Source organism: Anolis carolinensis, chromosome 2 (genome assembly GCF_035594765.1).
Source record: "Anolis carolinensis isolate JA03-04 chromosome 2, rAnoCar3.1.pri, whole genome shotgun sequence".
In the NCBI taxonomy this organism is placed as follows: Eukaryota; Metazoa; Chordata; class Lepidosauria; order Squamata; family Dactyloidae; genus Anolis; species Anolis carolinensis.
This window is the reverse complement of record NC_085842.1, coordinates 133,620,538-133,636,070: the sequence shown is the minus strand read 5'-3', so window position 1 is coordinate 133,636,070 and position 15,533 is coordinate 133,620,538. Positions and strand designations below refer to the sequence as shown.

The 15,533-nt window shown below is 40.0% G+C and overlaps 1 protein-coding gene across 3 annotated transcripts in view; it reads right to left on the bottom strand.

Moving 5' to 3' along the window:
• Positions 1–499: 499 nt before the first annotated feature.
• Positions 500–15,533, bottom strand: part of tmem104 (transmembrane protein 104) — a 105,157-nt gene continuing 90,123 nt past the window's right edge. For all 3 annotated transcript variants that reach the window (XM_003217220.4, XM_008104483.3, XM_008104482.3), the window contains exon 10: positions 500–5,613. In XM_003217220.4, the coding sequence (XP_003217268.1) occupies positions 4,853–5,613 (761 nt within the window). In that variant the 3' untranslated portion in view covers positions 500–4,852. The remainder of the gene's footprint in view (positions 5,614–15,533) is intronic.

Sequence of the window (15,533 nt, the reverse complement as noted above, 5' to 3'; positions counted from 1 at the left end):
AACATGGGGCCTTTTGACATGGGATTTTTGTGATCTAGAATTGATATTGTAGGTTTCTTTTTTATCCCTGTGCATGACAGTTGAAACCATTCTTATAAATGTATTTTAAAACTATCTATTCAAGATAGAAATAGAAGCCTGTGCAGAACTACCCAGAGGTTTTGAAAAACTCGCTAGGGACAGGACCAGTGTACCATCTTGACATCTGACACTTGCTACTTCCTCAAGCTCCAGTGAAACAAGAGCAACAAGGCAGATGAAATTTAGCTGCTTCTCCCCCAGGCCATTATCTCAAAGTCTTTTCTTCCAACCTGCTACCCTTCCTCCAACTAGCATGCTTTAAAGGCAGCTCTTTTCCCCTTTTTGTCTTTGAGGAGTGGAATGTCTTTGGATTTCAGCTCAAGTGCTGCTTTGGTATCAGATTTACAGTCCAGCTCCCTAATAAATCCCGCACTGCACTTTAATTCCTCAGAGGGAAAGAAAGAGTGAGCCACAGAAGGAGAGAGTAGAAACTGTTTATTTCCAATTGTGAATATGACTTTTAATACTTTAACATAAATCATGCTGTGTTTTATGATGATAATAAATTTGCCAGAAGAAACTTCATTTGCTGCCTGAGGTGGTGAAATGATTCAATTTGTTTAGTTTTTGAGCGTAAGGAAATGTAATTGAGATGGGTAAGGTACAGCTGTTTTAATTGAGTTTTCAGAGAACACCTAGCGCTCTGAGAAACAGGAGGCTAATGCAGAGGGACAGGAGGATGTGGAGTTGCTCCACAAACGGCTGTCACCCACACCCTATGGTTTGCTCTTGCCAACTGATCCATCAACAGAAAACAATTCCACATTCCCTCCCTTACTGCATGAAGGAAAAGGCCAACCCACAACAGATGCATAATCTGCATTTATTTCTTTATGCCTTCCAGAAAAATAATTACACACCGGGACAAGTCGAGGACATAGTACAGCCAAGAGTCATAGGGAAGAAGAGCCCTATTATAATAGCCAATGAAAAATATCATCTCATGTCAAAGCAGATGTGGGAAGATACCAGCTACTGCATCATAGTCAGCTGGGTTCAGCCCTGGATTCCATCCCTGTGGTTTATGGCAACAAAGCTAATGAAGCGCACACTTGCACACACCCGATTCACTCATGTCTATTCCATGTTTTAAGGCATTTTTATGAAATGAATATTAATCTTTTCCATCTAGTGCACACATTCACTGAGGTAGATTCCTCCATTGCTCACATATTGCAGGCACTTTGGAAGTTACTTCGATGCAAACCAATCAAAAGGGAGCTCTACAAGGCAAGGAAGCCATGGAAGGCACTACCGCTGAGCCATTTTAAAAGCTTTCTCATGCAGAAAGAAAGCCATCCCTGTGTGTCCTGAAATCAGAGAACAGCTGTAGTAATTTCTCATTTTATAATCTTTGGTGCTACAATAAAGAAGAATCAAAACAGTTTAAGCCAAAAAGGCATATAAGGCAACACAGGATTTGGAGAAAAGTAGTTCTGGGAAAATCTCCAAGAACACAGTAAATTTTAAATAGTGGAAATAAGAAAGCTGCCAGTGACAAGTAGTAGAAGGAAGTTCATGAAAACAGTTGGGGTTTGATGCATACTCAGATCTTTTCAAGATAAAAAATGGGACTTCCAAGGAATAGGAGAAATCCCAGTCTGAGAAAAGTAACTGGGGGGAGGGGACTTGTTAAACCTAGGCAACATGAGTCTATAGAAGTGCTGCTACAGCATAGCAAATTATATAATTTCTCTGGCCTACACTGAGTGCAATATAAATTAAGATATAATGAATTCTACTTATGGGGAAAGGTCTTCCAAACCTTCCAAAGGGAAGGAAACCAAAAGGTGTGAAGAAAAACTTTAAAAGGTTGTATATACAGGGTTAAGAATGAAGTATAGGAATGTTTTATGATAGCATGTATATGGAATGATGAATCTGAAAAAAGGGAGAAATTCAATCAGTCATGTACTCTTCAGGACTTCTATGGTCAGAGAAAAACAGATTGCCACAATGCAATTTTTGACTTGTTACAGCGTATGTTTAGGGGGGAGGGGGGGGGGAGACTGCTGCTAAAATGTCAACACTGATCCAATCCTTGTCTGTTTCATATTGCATGAGGATGGAGTCAGCCAATATGTGACAGCCCTGTCACGGCCATCTGTGCTCTATTCCAGCCCCAGTCAGACAGAATCTTATAATACTTGTGGGAAAGAATGACAAAGAAAAAGAGAGAGGCAGTTGCTAAACCAATGCAACAACCTTGATTCTGTTTCAAATCCTCAGACCAGATATTGAGGATGGAGATCAGGCATTCACTCACAGGGAGCGCTTGGTAACTTGTTGTCAAAGAAGCAGCATCAGATATCAGCCAGATCTCAGAGCTGTAGATATGAATCCAATGTTTCACCAAGGGCAACCAAATAAAGCTTGAGATGAAGAAGAGGGTGGATGCCATCAGGTTTTCTTGTTCTGGAGCAAACTCTCTATAGCCAGAAAACTTCAGCATTATGCAAAATTATATCACCTGAGAAAAGTTGCACTGCTCTCAGTTAAGAAGAAAGGTTTCTGTGTGTTTTTTAAAAAACAAATCCAGTCCTGGCTAATTTGTTTTTATAGCAAAAGCAATTTGGTTTAGATGATTGTATTTGATAATAATTTTGATTAAAAAAAGCAACACTACTGAATTTATCAGCTCCTTTTGATTCAAAGTCAAATTTAATATCACAGCAACACCAGACTAGATGAGGGCAAACATAATCCAGGGGTTTGGAAGATTGAAATTTAATAAAAGAAAACAAAAGAAAAAGCAGCTTCAATATATTTATAGCCTAAGAAAGTCAAATCAAAACTATCCTTATACAAGCAGTCCCCGACTTATAAACATATGGCTTACACACGTCTCATAATTACAAATAGTGGTGAGACAACAGGAAGTGAGAGAAGAGAAATTCCCTCCTGGAAGAGGTATCATGGGGAAAAATATCTCAATTGAAGCTTTTTTGACAATCCTTGTTTTCACAGCAAGCCAAATTTTTCAAAATCCAATTATTATAGGGACAGAAAGTGAGGTGAAATTTTCTGAACAGGGGCAAAGACAAACACCACGGAGGGGGGGAGGGGGGTTACCCTTCCCTATGCTATCCAAAACAGGCATATGCTTTGGATGTTGAAACATGGCCATATATATATGGCTGGAGTTGCACTTAAAAATGTAGATGTTCCAACTTATATACAAATTTAATTTAAGAACAAACCTACAGAACCTATCTTGTTTGTAACTTGGGAACTGCCTGAATTAAAAATATTTGTAACCCATGACCCCTTCCAAGGTTTTCTAAATGACACTGTTGGCTTCACCACAAAAAAATTGGCCAAGAGCAGCTTGAGAAATTTTCTTTTTCCACAAAGACAATATGGACTTAAATTCAAATTTTGCCAATTCTAGGATATAATATGGAGTTGGGACGGAGTTCTAGTTTTAAGAGAAAAAAAAACTATGGAGGGGGAGAATACAGCAGTACTCCTGCAGTCCTGCAGAAGAGGTCTAAACAGACCTTTTATTGCAAGCATGCCTCTTTTGCTCTTACCATGAGCATCCCATCCCATCCTTGAACATGGGGGGAGGAAGGTCATCTTTTTTTGCAGAGAAAACAAAATCATTTTTTTAAAACATAGTAAGCATTAGAAGATAATAGTTATTTTTACCTTCAGTCAGAAAGCGATTCTTGTCTTCTCTTTGTTTATATTACATTTTTTGATATACTAGATTAATACAATTTTATATCAAGGTACGGTTTGGTCTTCCCTTTACATCTGGAAAGAATCCAGCCTAAGCCACCAGAGATAAGCCTGGGCTTCTTTTACACATTATCCATACTGGGAATAATTAGCACCTTTAGATACAAACAAATGGCAAGGGCTGTAGATGAGCTGTGAAACAGGACCATGACAGTATACAAACTACTTAGCAGCATTCAGCAACCGTGGAAGCAGGATTTCTCTTTTATTTTTCATCAGGCAGGCTCTCTGTGTCACCCAGCTTGTAGTTTTTAATAAGACACCCTTCTCGCCCACACAGTGCATACAAAGAATTGAGGAAGGAACATCACAGACTACAAATGAAGAACAAAAACAAAACAAAACAAAGTGTCTTTTTAAAAAATAAACAAATGAAATTATGCATTTAAATTGTCATAGCACTTTTGAGTCTAATCATATTATATGGATGTGTGTTGGAAAGGCTTTAACAGAAATGAAAAATACACTAAACATGGGGGAGAGGGGAGAATAAGTATTGAAGTGGGAGAAAAATCACTACTGAGACATTCTCTTCCCACGTTCTACAGCTTGGGGTGCCCTGCACACCACACAACATGATAATGGCTATGGAGACTATTGTGTCCACCCTGCTCCTGTTTTATTTTGTTTCCTGTTAGGAGAAGAGAAGGTCACTTTAGGGCGATGATAAACATGATAACAGTTCATTGCTTGCTTGATCCACTGCCTGCTTTCCTGACTGAGAAAGCAACTCTGGTCTTCTGCATCAGTCTTGAGGAAGAGATGTATATCTGACAGCCTCAGATATATCACAGCAGAAGAGAAGAAGATGGCCTGTATTGTGGTCAAGTCAGTTGGTCAGGTACCAGGCAACTGCAGCCACATGACAGAGTACTCAAGTCCCCAACTTTATTCATTGACTGGAAAATCTGAATTAAAAAGGGCAGCATTCCACCCAGAATTGTTAGCATCCTGCTCAAGCAAGTTGATTGACAGTTCTTACTGTCTGTCTCCAGGTTCTTCTGTAACGAGTAGTGTTGTTCCATCATCAGAGCTTGGTTTCATTCAAGACAATATTTGCAGTCACAAACAGAAAGCAAAAAAGACCCCAGAGTAGCACAAACCCAATCCAGAATGTGTGCCGGAAAGGGGACAAATGTTTATTCAGCGTGCCACTCCCGAAAACCAGTCGAGAGTCTTTACGGCTACAGTATGCTAAGCAAGCAGGGATGATGTACTGGATCCCATTTCCAGCATAGGCCCCAGTGATGCCCACCAGCTTTTCCAAATCATGGGTACAGAAAGCCACAAGAATTGGAGGAATCAGTGTGATGACTGGGAAAACAAGCCGATCTACTATCCATGGGTAGGTTTCCCCTTCTCGATGGAAGAGGGTCTTCCAATTGTTTCTCAAAGTTACAGCAATTATAGGGAAATTGGTGCTAATGGTGAAGACTGGGAAGAGGCCCAGGAAGTAGCGAATGACAACATTATTAACAATATCACAGTTAGTAAAGTTGAGTGTATACATGTCCATGAGCGTCCCATTCTGGAAGCAATAGATAGCAGTAAAGGACAGGAGACTGTAGAAACCCAGTATTAAGACATAATCCAGAAGTACCAACTTGTTAACGTGTTTCTTTTTGGAGATAGGCGTAATCAGGGACGGCAGGGAATGCTGGCACATGAAGGAATAAATGCATACCCCAAAGAGATTGCCGATTCCTGAGAGCTGTGCCAGTGGAGGATGACCTTTCCCGTGACCCTTGCTGATGCGGAGAAGTGCTAAAATTATCATGATGACAAATGCTGAAAAGAGAGAAAAGGAATATGATTAAGTCAGAACAGTGCCTTGACTCACAAATCTGTATTTTTCCTCTCATCTGTGTGCTAGATCTCTACAAGTCTGTAGCTCAAGAGATAAGGAAAAGGCACTTCTCTGGAGAATACAGCACTGAATATAAAAGAGAGATGTGTGAAGAGTTTTCAATATGTACATTCGGTATGGGACTGTGTACTAGGTTTGAAGGGGAAAGGAAAATTTCATATAATATTAAAAATGGCATTATTTAAAATAATTTTATCTAACCAGCACATTTTTTCTCAGGGGCGCCTGCCTCTTAAAAAATGGACTTGACCCATCACAGCGGGCCAACACTACTTGAGTTTTATAGATGGAGGAGATATTGACTTTGAACTTAACACCTTCTCTTTACTCAAAGGCCCTCTTGTTTCATTGATGTTAGTAAAAAGTGCACTGAGCAACATTCCCAGCATAAGCATGTACTGCTTTAACTGAAAGGGCGTTTGAAAGATTGCTTCTGGGCAGCACAGAACACACAAAAGACAACACTCATGCCCTTTGGTTTTTGACAACATTTGTTAGATGAGAGTGGACTGTATTTTACATAAATGAGACTGACAGAAATGCTTCCAACTGGCTTCCATAACATTTAGGGTATGTATAAAGAACACAGTGACATCATTGTGCAGAAGAAAGCTGCCTCTGGCTAATCTCAGCTGGGACAAAGTCTAGCAAGGCAAAAGACAAAGGACTGAAAACACATCTCCAAATGCCTATGTTAAAAGTACCTAGTATTTACTATGTTAATAAAAACCCACACTTTTTATTTGCTTGTCAGAAGATTTGCTGTAGAAATGCCAAGGAGGGAGTGGGCCCAATATTAAACTTTAAACAAAAATAACAAGAATAGTACAGTTTCACTGAACTGGAAGAAAAAATGCACAAATAGGCATGAGCAATAAACTAAGCATAATAATAAAGGGGACAGAAATTTTCAACCTTTGATTATTTAGTTCCTGATCACTACAAGCTCTATTATGTTTTCCCAAATTCTAATGACTGAAGTGGAGGAAATGAGGAATTTCCTCACAATCAGGCAGCTGCAAATATGTATACCTTAAAAAACCCTAGCTGAGAGTTGAGAGCCAAGTTTGCTATATAAAAAGCAAAGCAGGACTCTGACAAAATGTAAACAATTGGCTTCCAAGTCACAGCAAACCACTTTTCAAAATGCAAAAACAATGTATAATATATGACTTTCAGTAAAGAATGAACATGCTACAACAGAACTAATTATGCAGTTTTCTAGGCCTGACCCATAAGAACAAGCCCCAGCTAGAATTCCATTCTGCTATCATGAACCATAGCAGCATAATAATGAAAGGAAAATCATTTTGAAAATCAATTTAGAGGTTCCTCAAACCCATTTTCCCATACATGACTCATGAGATTTCTCCCACAGATCCCATTTATGCAGCTTTAGTTCAGGTACATTGTTGCTAATATGTCCTACATTAATACTCTGGACCAGAACTCTTAAAAAGTGAAGGATGTGGTTTAATTACAATAAAATAAAGATGAGTTTTTACTAAAAAGGTCATTCATAAAAGGCAAATAAATGAGACTGAGTATGTCACTGAAGGGGGGCATTGTATTATTTCCCTTATTCAAGTATTCACAGTCAAGGCTGTATCCCAGCTGTATGATCCACAACTATGTGCTTAAAATAATTACAGCTTTTTTTGTGCTGTAGATTAATTTCACAAAAGTGTGCTTGCTGTCTCATGCTGTGTATCTAACAATTCTTCAATTTTTACATAGGCCTGATCTCTGTCAAGGCTCATGCCTGGCTCTTCCAATCAATTACTGGCTAACCCCCCCACACACACACACACACAACTGGGAACCTTTTTTCTGCCATTTGGATATGTATAAAATCATTTGAAGACCATATCTTTATTTAAATACACACACACACACACACAAGCTTGGGGACCCGGTCATTTGAGAAAGGCACTGTTTGTCTTTGAATGTTAGGTATTATCAGTTTGGAGTGGGTGAACTACAATTCCCAGAATTGTGGGTCAATCCTCCTCAAACCTGCCAGTATTCAAAGTTGGCCATTTTGGTTCTATGTAACAAGTGTGGTCCAGGTCCGTCGTTGGCTGGGTTCAGTGCTCTTTGGATGCGGGTGAACTACAACTCCCAGATTCAAAGCCCACTCCCAAAAACCCCTGCAGTATGTTCAGTTAGTCATGAGGCTTCTCTGTGTGAAGTTTGGTCCCGGTCCATTGTCGGTGAGGATCACTATTTCTCTGGATGAAAGTGAACTGTAACTCCCTTTTCCCCAAACTTGTCCAATATGTTCTATCTGTTATGGGGGCTCTGTATGCCAAGTTTGGTCCTGGTCCATCATCGGTGGGGTTCGGAGTGCTCATTCATTGCAGGTGAACTATAAATCCCAGTCCCTACTACTCCCAAATGTCCAGGCCAATTCCCCTCCAAACCCACCAATATTCAAATCTGGGCATATCGGGTGAACTACAACTTCCACCATGTGGAGTCAATCCCCCAAACTCCTCCAGTAAGTTTATTTGCTGCTCAATTCTGCTGTGCATGTTATGCAGACAGATTTGAAAGGGAAGGGCAGTAGGCGGGGTCATGAAAATTCCACACCACTGGAGAACCCTGGGATGCCTGCATGTGGTGGAGGAAAATACAAAATCTAGGATGAAATGGTCCCCAAATGAAAGCATTCCTTGGGTGGTGGGCTGTAGTGTTTGGGAAGGACATTGGCAGGGTTTGGGCTACATGTTCATGGAGCTTGCTGTAACCGCAGTGTCAGTGGAAAAGAGTGACTTGCTGGCTCATCAGCACTGGGAACTGTAGCCTGTTTGTGGAGGTTGGAGGCTGTCTGTGTGAACAGACACCCGTGCCACATACACACATACGGGTTTTCACTTTTATTATGGATATAGGTATAGGTATATAGGTATAGGTATAGATATAGATATATATCACACACATATTATAAATTACAAAAATTATATATTAAAAATCAAATTAAAGTTCCAAGGGATGTGTGGCACACATCCGCTTACCAGCTTCAGCTCAGCTGGCAAAACCACAAACAAAAGAAGCAAATGCATCTACGTGAGGAAAAGAACTTGGAAGCAGCTTGGGTCTGAATAGTAAGCACCTGGCCCACAGAAGAGTCAGTGTGGCAGCTCAGAGAAGCAACAGGGGCAAGGTTAAGTGGGTGGGCTGGGGCAGGCATCCTTCCCTATGTTGGGCCAGACCAAATGACTTCGCTGCATTATACGGCCCCACCACTGAATGATGCCCTGCTGGGAAATTCATGCCAAAATTGCCATAGGCAGAAACTCCCCAAATTGTACGGTAAATACCTGAGAGACAAAGGCATAGTAATTTGAACCCTATTACCCACTGCGACAGGGAAGAAGGGGGAGCAAGGAGGGAAAGGCCTAGTTAAAAAAATATCAATTTGCTTTCCACTTCTTGCAGTGCTTCCTATTTAGCAGTCCACCTTCATCTCCATGCCAACCCCACACAAATCCTGGCCAGGAATCCTTTGGAGTGATACAGTATTCCTGTGGATTCAGCCTAAAAAAGAAAAGAAAAGAAAGAGGGCCAGAGGAGGGTAGCCAGGCTTATAAAAACCTTGAGCCCACCCTCCTCATGTGACACACCAGACAGTTTAAACCTGATCTCTATCGAGGTAGATTATTAAAGGTGCTCTCTCACATACAGTCATGTCGGCATGGCCTTGGGTACAAATTATTTTGCTTTGAACATTAGATATTATATAATAATAATATCCAATGTTCATATCATCAACTCTTGAGGTCTTTTCTGTGTACTGTAATTTTCTTAATCTTTATTGAGATTGAGTTTATGGAAAGATTGTTAAAGGCACCACATCATAGTTAGTGTGTGGGAGACCATATAATGGCCAGTCTTTCCCCACTCCTGCTCTAACACAAACTGAGGGTTTTCAGTCCACATGGAAACAGTTAACTGAATAAGAAACTTTAATCATCTGGATTCGCTCCTGTCACTTGGCTACAATAACACTATTTCTGTCAACAAGCAACATATAAGAGAAAGAGAGTGACAAAATCACCAAATACTCTCTTTTAGAGGGGGGGGGGGTTATTAAGAAACCTTTTGGCTGCCCTCATTATTTGATAAATTTAACAATCCCAAAGTATAGGAAAACATACATTTTAACAGGATTTAATGTTTACCTTTTGCTTTATTGGAAGGAAAAGAGGGTCCTGTATCATAAAAGTATTTGTCACTGTGCAAACAAAGCAGTAGAAACTCACAGCTATAACCTTTTACATTGCCCCCCCCCCTTTTTTTTTTTTTTTTTACTAAGGGAGACATGCTTTAACCATACCTATTATATCATGCCCAGCAGGATGGCAGAATGCTACCTTGCCCAGATGCTCTCTGACCAGAACGCACAGGTTATGAATACGGTTGCTAGATTTTGTGCAACTGCTGTTGTGCCCTGTAGACACATGAGAAATCAGTTGTCTACAGCTAGCATATGACAATAAAGTGCTCAAGTATCCATGTTGGTTTCTCTTCTCCCAGTTGTGCTGTGGGTAAGTCTTCCACCAGAGAAAGCACCAAGACAACGCTGGTAGATTCCAACAGGTTTTATTGTACAGAATATCAGAACCTTCTCTTTAGCCCCTTATATAGGGGCTCTCACATACCAGAGGGTAATTGAAGTTTTATGGCTGGCCCGTTTTATGGCTGGCATCTGTCAGCCGACTGGAGATGTCAAGGATTAGAGATCATGACAATCCATAAGCTGGGGCTGGTGGGATTACTGTATATATTTATGTACAAATAGATTTTTTTTAAAGTAAAATTTGACCCCAAAATTCTGGGTCAACTTATTCACAGATCAGTGTGTAATTAGTATACCTCAACTCTTTTAGATAAAAAAGAGTGGCCAAAGGCAAGAGCTTAGTTCATCCTGGGATAACCTAAAATAAGCCCTGAACTCCTCTTCTTTCTTCACCACCATAGTGCTTCTTTTTGAATGTCTGGCTGGGAAAATGGTAGCAGCGATTGAGGCCGGAAATACTAGCACTTTTTCCTCTCTGTGGACTAATTTTGAACTTATCCACCGACCATATCAAAATCCACAACTTTGGCCCCAAAATCTGCCCTCAACATATATATGAGGTTGACTTATACATAGCAGATAGTATATGTATAAACTTTGGGCTGAGGTAGAATGTTTCAATTTACTTCCTTATATTATTAAATGTGAATGCTATGTGGTTAATTTCATGTTATTCTGTTTTATGGATCTTATGATAAAAAACTATTTAAAAATGTTGGTCTATCACTGTAGTAAATTATTGAATTGAATTGATTGAGCCTGGGTCCATCTAAAAATGAGTAGGGTTCAGGTTCCATAGATCAGTTTACAATTATACTTGTAAGTTTTCATGATTAGAACATATAAAGACCACTGAAAACAGATCTAGGTCCCCTGGTCACTAGTCTTTTTTTCATTGGAAGCAGAAACTGCTCATCAACATCTCATGCATTAAGCAGGGAAAGTACCTATTTATATGGAATAAAAATGGCATTTGTATTGTTTTTCCCTCATTAATCAATTTTGAGGGTAAGAAACTGAACCCTCAAATTGATTAATGAGATACATCTACACATAAAGGTTAATGTACATACCTATAGCAGAGAATATTTCAAATAATTAGACAAGACAAAATTGGAGAGCACAGGCACCAGCTAGAATTCAGAATCAGTTGCTTATTGGAAAAGGCAACACCCCTCAGAATACTGTGGCATCATTGAAAGTCTGGAGATTTAAAGTGATACTTATAAGAGAAATATTACTAGTGTCTTTACAATCCACAAGTTCTAATTTTTAGCAGATCTATATCAACTTCAAAGCTTTCACAAAGGATAACCAGTCCTGTATTTGCTAATACAGATATTGTGAAATACCACCCAAGATAAGGGTCGGCAGACTTCAGAATTCCAGGATCTTTCACAGCCTAGACTTCATTTATGTGTGCTGGACAGAAATGGACAATAACCATGCTGTCAGGAACAATGGATTTGTAACCTGAAAGATCTGAAGGATCCCAGGTCATGATTTACTTATTTTTAACCACACAACCAGTATATAAAGTACTAAAGTAGGCAGACAGTACAGTTAAGGAACCATACATGATTTAGAGTAGACCATGAATCCATTTTCAGTCCCACAAATGAGCTAGTAGTCTTTTTATTTCAAATATTTATACCCTGCCCTTCCCCCCCCGAGGGGACTCAGGGCAGCTTACAAGTGGCAATTGATGCCGTTACACTGTTATACAATGAACTAAAACGTTAAAACAGTTAAAACAGTCATAAAATACAATATACAAAGTTTAAAACAAAGCAAAGTGCTTATGCCATTCATCCACCAGACCTTATACAAGAGCCGTAATTCACACCGCGTCGAAGCCAACACATGCTTATTCTTCAAATGCCTGCATACATAGCCAGGTCTTCAGTTTTTTTCTGAACCCCAGAAGGGATGGGGCCTGCTGAATTTCACTGGGGAGGGAGTTCCACAGGCGGGGAGCCACCACCAAGAAGGCCCTGTCTCTCGTCCCTACCAGCCGTGCCTGTGAGGTGGGTGGGACCGAGAGCAACGGCCTCTCCAGATGATCTTAAGGTTCTTGTGGGCTCATAGGGGAAGATACGTTCGGACAGGTAAATTGGACCAGAACCGTTTAGGGCTTTGTAGGCCAAGACCAGCACTTTGAATTGGGCTCGGTAGCATATTGGCAACCAGTGGAGCTGGCTTAACAAGGGAGTAGTACGCTCCCTGTATGCCGCCCCAGTTAACAATCTGGATGCTGCCCGTTGTACTAAATGGAGCTTCCGGGCCGTCTTCAAAGGCAGCCCCACGTAGAGCGCATTGCAGTAATCCAACCGGGATGTGACCAGAGCATGGACCACTGTGGCCAAGTCAGACTTCCCAAGGTACGGGCGCAGCTGGTGCACAAGTCTGAGTTGTGCGAAGGCTCCCCTGGTCACCGCCGAGACCTGGGGTTCCAGACTCAGCGATGAGTCCAGGATCACACCCAGACTGCGAACCTGTGTCTTCAGGGGGAGTGCGATCCCGTGCAACACAGGCTGTAACCCTATACCCTGTTCAGCCTTACGACTGACCAGGAGGACCTCTGCCTTGTCTGGATTCAATTTCAATTTGTTGGCCCTCATCCAGTCCGACACAGCGGCCAGACACTGGTTCAGGACACCGGTTTTGTATACACAAAAATCTGTTCCTTGTTTCCTATTCTAACAAGCTTCCATTGTTCCAGTAACCTATTTTAGAAATGTGGAAGGAGAGGAATCATTTGGTTTTGGGCTGTTGCTAAAGAACAGAGAAAGTCTTTGCAGATTAAATAGAAATTGGCCAATTGTCTATCGCTATGGTGGACTGAATCTAGCAGAAAATAGTACAGTAGAGTCTCACTTATCCAAGCCTCGCTTATCCAAGCCTCTGGATAATCCAAGCCATTTTTGTAGTCAATGTTTTCAATATATCGTGATATTTTGGTGCTAAATTCGTAAATACAGTAATTACAACATAACATTACTGCGTATTGAACTACTTTTTCTGTCAAATTTGTTGTATAACATGAAGTTTTGGTGCTTAATTTGTAAAATCATAACCTAATTTGATGTTTAATAGGCTTTTCCTTAATCCCTCCTTATTATCCAAGTTATTCGCTTATCCAAGCTTCTGCCGGCCCGTTTAGCTTGGATAAGTGAGACTCTACTGTATGTTCAAGTGCATTTTACCACATTATCTGAGTTCTTTGCAGTCATTTATTTAGAACTATATTATCACATATTTGCAACATGGCTATATATACTGTCAAGAACAACTGTAACTAAGTAAACACTGTCAGCTGTCCTAGTTAATACTCCTAACATGCCAAAATGTAATTAGTTATCCAATTTATTGATGAATAACAGACATGTTCACAATAACTGAAACAGAGCAAAAGAGAATATTTTACCTCCATTTCTTATATTTCAAACAATATAAACTTGGAATTTATATAGAATTACTACTATTTAGTTATTTTTTTGTCTACAGCTTTTTAAAATCTTCAAGTGTGCACTCAGGAAAATTAAACCTACCACCATTTCACATATTGGCTTGATAACCACATTATCACTCTAGAAATGTACTACATTTCCCATAAATAAAACATTTTTGTGACATAAGATTAACATGCCATTTTCACTGCGATTTTACAAGGCATCTGAACAACAAGAAGAATTTGTACCCTGCTTTTCTTTCCAAAACAAGGCCCAAAGCAGTTCACAAATATATACATTAAAAACCTACACAATACAAATATTAAAAATCTCAATGTCCAAAATACAGAAATAAATAACTTACATCAGGGATTATTTATTTATTTATTTATTTGCTTTTATTCCCACTTTTCTCTCATGAATGGGACTCAAAGTGGTGTACAAAAATAAAAAAGACAACTACATAATACAAAAAACTCATCAACCCACCTACCCAACATATAAACAATAAATCCACACGTTACATAAAACACAAATTACATCTAACTCTTCAGATGTTAATGGATTACCATTCCTATCAATGCTAATGATGAGGAATGCTGGGAGCTACAGTTCAACATCTGAAGGGCCACATTTTGCCAGTTCCTGCTTTACAGAAGACCACTGGATGAATTATCACTGCATGTTCTATGTTATAATAACTTACATCCAGTTGTTTCCTTACCACCACTTTTTTGCCAGGTGCACACTATTTGCCTGTGAAAATTTTCAAATGTTAAAACCTCCAGGAGGGGTCACTTTGCAAGCACTCCCTTGTCAGAACCACATGTTCAGTCACCTCCTGTTTCCTCCTCTTGGTCCTGAGGATGGAAACTGGACTCTAACCCAAAGAGACAGCTCACCTGTGCTTTACGAACTCTGCAACTGTTCAATGTGTTCAAGATACTGTGATGGGTGGGGGGGAAGGGGAGGTTTAAATCTGTATTAGTCAGAAATAGGCCAATTAATATATTTATCCACATGAATGGATTTTTCCAGGCTGAAGAGTGCCAGTCAAATTGTTTAATTGGGTTCACAGGGAAAAGCCCTAGCAGGCATTGAGGTGCCCTTGTTTCCTGAAAGGGAGGATGTGTTTGTCTGCACATAATGTCTTTTCTCACACACTTTTGACCTGAGTAATGAGAAATTCAAGCAAAGGCTTATACTGTTGAGATCTCTGAGCTGAGCTGATTTCCTACCTGGTGCATGCATGTGCATCTTGCAAGCCAGTCTGGATGGAAGAGAAGGAATCTCATACCACACAGAGCCTATGGCTGCTTATTCATCAACCCAATTTAAGAGGTCAAAAGAGATTTTCTATGAACTTTTTGCTTTGAAAACAGAAGAATGCTTAAAGTATAGGGGGAAAGCGTGAAGATGTTACTTTGAATAAAGTCATAGCAAGTATATTGGAAAAGAAAAAGAACAGATTCAATCTATTGAAGTCATCCTCAATTGGTGAGATCAGTAGTTAATGTGTTGTCGAAGGCTTTCATGGCCAGAATCACAGGGTTGTTGTAAGTTTTCCGGGCTGTATATATACCTCACAACCTCTGAGGATGCCTGCCATAAATGTGGGCAAAACGTCTTGAGAGAATGCTTCTGGAACATGGCCATACAGCCCGGAAAACTCATAACAACTCAGTAGTTAAAGATCCCCAACTCCTATCCATACCCTCAAGACACTCTCTCGCTGTATATATACCTCACAACCTCTGAGGATGCCTGCCATAAATGTGGGCAAAACGTCTTGAGAGAATGCTTCTGG